This window comes from Aulonocara sp. 'chitande type north' Nkhata Bay, linkage group LG15 (genome assembly GCF_057382095.1).
Source record: "Aulonocara sp. 'chitande type north' Nkhata Bay isolate Kocher_YH1m ecotype deep benthic linkage group LG15, A_spYH_male_GT1.1, whole genome shotgun sequence".
In the NCBI taxonomy this organism is placed as follows: domain Eukaryota; kingdom Metazoa; phylum Chordata; class Actinopteri; order Cichliformes; family Cichlidae; genus Aulonocara; species Aulonocara sp. 'chitande type north' Nkhata Bay.
In genome coordinates, this window is record NC_141358.1 from 27,251,351 (window position 1) to 27,255,463 (window position 4,113).

General features: G+C 44.7%; 1 protein-coding gene across 1 annotated transcript; it reads right to left on the reverse strand.

The window, feature by feature from the left end:
• Window positions 1-340: 340 nt before the first annotated feature.
• On the reverse strand, window positions 341-1,280 carry LOC147313262 (uncharacterized). The gene is made up of 2 exons (XM_086264369.1): window positions 728-1,280; window positions 341-492 (listed from the first exon to the last, which is right to left on the reverse strand). The coding sequence occupies exons 1-2, from the start codon at window positions 1,278-1,280 to the stop codon at window positions 341-343; spliced, it is 705 nt and encodes a 234-aa protein (XP_086120495.1).
• Window positions 1,281-4,113: the final 2,833 nt, after the last annotated feature.

A 4,113-nucleotide genomic window follows, 5' to 3' on the forward strand; every position in this document is an offset into this window, starting at 1 on the left:
ACTGCAGCTGCACTGAGCAGTGACTCAGCTCAGGCAGCGACAGTCCGGTGCAGTCCTCAGCTGGCTTCTTAACCTCCAGGGGTCCAGAGTCAGCTGGGGGCCGAAACCAAGCCTCTGGCCAGCTCTTGAGGAATGTTTCCATTGTTATTGGGTTTGTCTCTCTGCTTAGAGTAAGAAGTTGTTGAACTGTCCGTTATGGGTTGGCTTGCATGTACAGGAGGAGTAGGTGAAGGTGATGGCTGAACAGGTGGTGGAACTAATAGCTGACCTGCAACCTGAGCTGGTAACTGAGCTAAGGGCAAGTGAGCAGCTGATGCTGGAGACTGAGCTAACGGCTGTGCTAACAGTGGGAAAGGCGATTGCTCCTGAACGACCTGCCCTGGCTCCTTAACCTCCAGGGGTCCAGAATCAGCTGAGGAAGGTGGCTCAGCTTCTGGGGAGGCCCCGGAGGGGGTCGCAGTCCCTTGAAAAACAGGGCTAGCATCTCCAATCCTGGAGTCAGTATTAACCGTACCCTTTAAAGCATCCCTGGATTCAGAGGGTGCATGAAGAGAGCCCCTTAAATCCCTGGGACTGGAAAAAATGGTCTCTGAAACCACAGTCTTTAATTTTGCCGCTTCAGCATTAACTGAGACAGTGATATCTGATCCTGAGCCCATAGAAACTTTGGATTCAGTCTCTGGGGTAACACTTTGCAGTTCGGAGAAAGCAGAAAGACAGTCTTTACCACTCACCACAGCTGGCTGTGTCATAATCTCAGAGTCCAGCTGAGGAGAGGAGCGCTGGCGGCGCATACGCCGTTTCTTGCGGGAGGAGGAGGCGGAGAAGACGACAGAGGAGGCTAGTGGTGATGGGGAAAAGGAAGCTGGCTCCTCATCGTCTGACCACATAGCCGCGAGGAAAGAGGCAGGTGTGTAGTGATCAGAGCGGGACGCGGAGGCTGAAGAATTCCTTGGCACCGGCACGGAAACAGCTCTCCGTGGTAAAGTCTGCTGCTGCGTTGCAGAGATCTCCATCGGCTGCGACTGCAGCGAGGCCTTCCGGGAATCGACGCGCTCTGACCGCTCCCGAGTCCGCCACGCCTCCTGGCCTCGGCTTAATTCTCCCATGAAATCTCCATAGCAGGAAAGCTCACGAAGGAAAGGATTTCCTTCGATGATCGCCTTAATAGCGTTTAGTCCAACAGAAATTGTCCGTGGGTCCGTGGCGCGGGTTATTCGGCTCATCAGACACTGTACGCGGAGAATATCTTCCTCACGGGCGGAGCCTGCGGGGTCCATAGTATGGTCGGATCGTGCTGTCACGGCTGCCGGCGTGAGCCGTGTGGTGTAGGAGGAAAAGAACCCAAAATGCAGGCAGTTGACTGGTGATGAGAATGAAGTTTTATTTGCAGAAGTGGAGCGACTGAACAGGTAGTGAGACAAGACGAATAACTGAAAAAACCTAGACTGGGAAAACTAAATAACAAACCTAAGCATGAAACGGGGAGCGGACAATGCAGAGAGACGTAGTTACACCGAGAAACACAGACGATCCGACGATGAACAGAAGCCAACACACACTATAAATACACACTAGGTAATGAGGAGATGACATGCAGGGGTGGACACAGCTGATACTAATGGACATGATGAGAGGCAGACCTACAAAGTAAAACCGGAAACACCCAGACTGTTTTGCAACAAAAACACAGGGACCTGAACGGAGCACAGAGGGGAGACACAGGTAGGGATAATAAACACGACAACCAACCCAAAGAATTAATACAGAATCAGAATAAACACCAAACACAAGATGAACCCAAAAAGAAACACAAAACGCTGGGTCAACGACCCAGGATCATGACAGATCTCTCTCCAAACAATATTGACCGAACCAGCAGCAAAAGAAGATCCAAACGATTCACATAAAATCGTCATGAATTCACTCTGACTTTTACTGTTTTGCTTCCACCGCGATGCACAGCTCTCTCTCTCTCGCTCTCTCTCTCTCTCTCCCTCCCTCCCCCCCCTCTCTCTCTCTGTACTTCAAGAACAGTTTCCCTTTCTTCATTATTCGCTTGCTTGTTACGCACCAGTCTACCGTAGTTTACAGCGCTGTCAGCCACTGTTTTTTTCCCTTTTACATTCTTCCGAAAAGAAAACCTCATTTCTGCTGTTCAATACTGAACAAATGTAAACTTTTTAAAATTATTCAAAATGCAAAACGCTTAACCGTGTCTCTAATAAAACCGCTGTAACTTCAGAGGTAATGTTCATATGCTGATTAACCCTTTAGAGCCGATCGGAGCGGGAACGCTCTGTTATGCGTAACTATTTTTAAATCCCGGTAGCACTGCAACCACGTAAGCTAGCGCAAAAATTTTTTTACTTACATATTGTGCCATCAGCTTGTCCTAGGTCACGGTTTCCTTCCACATAAAGCTCTGCAAAAACTGCATAAAAAGCGCTTGCAGGAACAAAAACATAATATTCCAGAAACACGCTTTGCCGGTCCGATCAGCTGATCAAAACACTTCCTACGTTGGAATAGACGTCAGCGCGAACTTTTGCATTTCCGCCATTACCTGGCCGAAACCGGAAGTGACGTCATTTTCGCGGAAATGTAGTCTTTTTTGCGATCAGGGCCTCAGGGCCTATACTGCTCTTTTTAAAAGTTATCTTTGACTTTATGACTTTCTGTGTCGTTTCTGGGATGCTTAGGACTCATATTGCACTGCTGGAAATAGTTTATTTTGATGCATATGCTGCTTTTTTGCAAATTTGCAGTATAATATTTATTTTTGTTTTTCCTGCAGTGTATAAAAATTGGTGTATTTCAAAAATAAAACTATGAAGACACTCAAAATAAATTTCCTGTGGTGGGAAACTATTTTGTGCAACTTTTTTGTATTTACAGTTTTGAGGGATTAGCCTCTTAAATTTCTCTAACTACAAATATATGTTAAAAAATCAAAAACGATTTTCAATTTTTTTTGTAGTTTATTGCACTTTTTTGCAATTTATGTAATTACTATGCACTTAATGAATACATATTATTAACATCTGGGCTATAATGGTTGTATTGATGTATAGCAACTTGAAATGCTCCCAAAAATGGCTCCACAGCATGTAAAAATATAATATAAGCTCTGGCGGACTTGGTTCTATGGTAGGTCTTAAAGGGTTAATGGTTTTCTTTCATTTTTGATGTACTGCAGAATATTTTTATAAAATCCCAGGCCAGGAAAATCACCTTCATGTTTTTCTGTGTTTTATCTTCAGCTACTTTGACACAAAGGCATCTGCTGTGATGCTCACACCTTTGATAAAGTCTTGCGTGTGTCAGCTTCCTTTTTATTGATACAAAAATATGTAAATGTACTGATTTGAATTATAATATTTCTGACTGTCAAAATTTCCCAGATTTAAATCGAATCGAATCGAATTAAATCGAATTAAATCGAATCGTGGATCGAATCGATTCGGGACCTTGTGAATCGGAATTGAATCGATTCTAGAAATCAGTGACGATACCCAGCCCTACTTATCATACAATATTTGAGGTAAACATTGATATGACCTTTCCATCGCGGACTGGATCAGCACTTCCTCTCCATGGCCTTATCAACATCCAATCTCCAGACTTCAGACTCTGCTCCTGCGGAGAAACAGAATCATCTGGCAGATCATTTGTTCTCAAGACTTCTTTATTTTTAAACATTTCAAGCATCTAATCTGCTAATACGCTCTCTTCTGCTTTTCTATCATCACTATAGAAGACTAGAACTCTAAATGCTCTAACATATGTAATCTCAAACAGTCAGACCGTTCTCTGTTGGAGTAGTCCTCATGTATATCCTAACTAATTCTATACAGTCTAACCATGTCCTGCCTGTAGGGATGGGTATCGAAACCCGGTTCTTGTTGAGAACCGGTTCCCACTGTTTCAATTCCTTGGAATCGTTTGCCATTTTTGCAAACGATTCCCTTATCGATTCCAGTCGCCCCGAATGACGTCACCACGTTGCGGAGCGTCATTTACCTGGCAGGAAACACGGCGCCAGCGGCTCAAATGCTCAAAAGCTTGGTTATACTTTACGAGAACGGATGACAACAGGGCAACTTGCAATAC

What these genes read in the sequence shown, in the direction of transcription:
- LOC147313262 (XM_086264369.1), bottom strand. Translation starts at nt 1,280, where the DNA reads ATGGACCCCGCAGGCTCCGCCCGTGAGGAAGATATTCTCCGCGTACAG. An exon ending in ACAGCCAGCTGTGGTGAGTG is followed by an intron (nt 493 to 727) that starts GTAAAGACTGTC and finishes TACTGACTCCAG; the next exon opens with GATTGGAGATGCTAGCCCTG.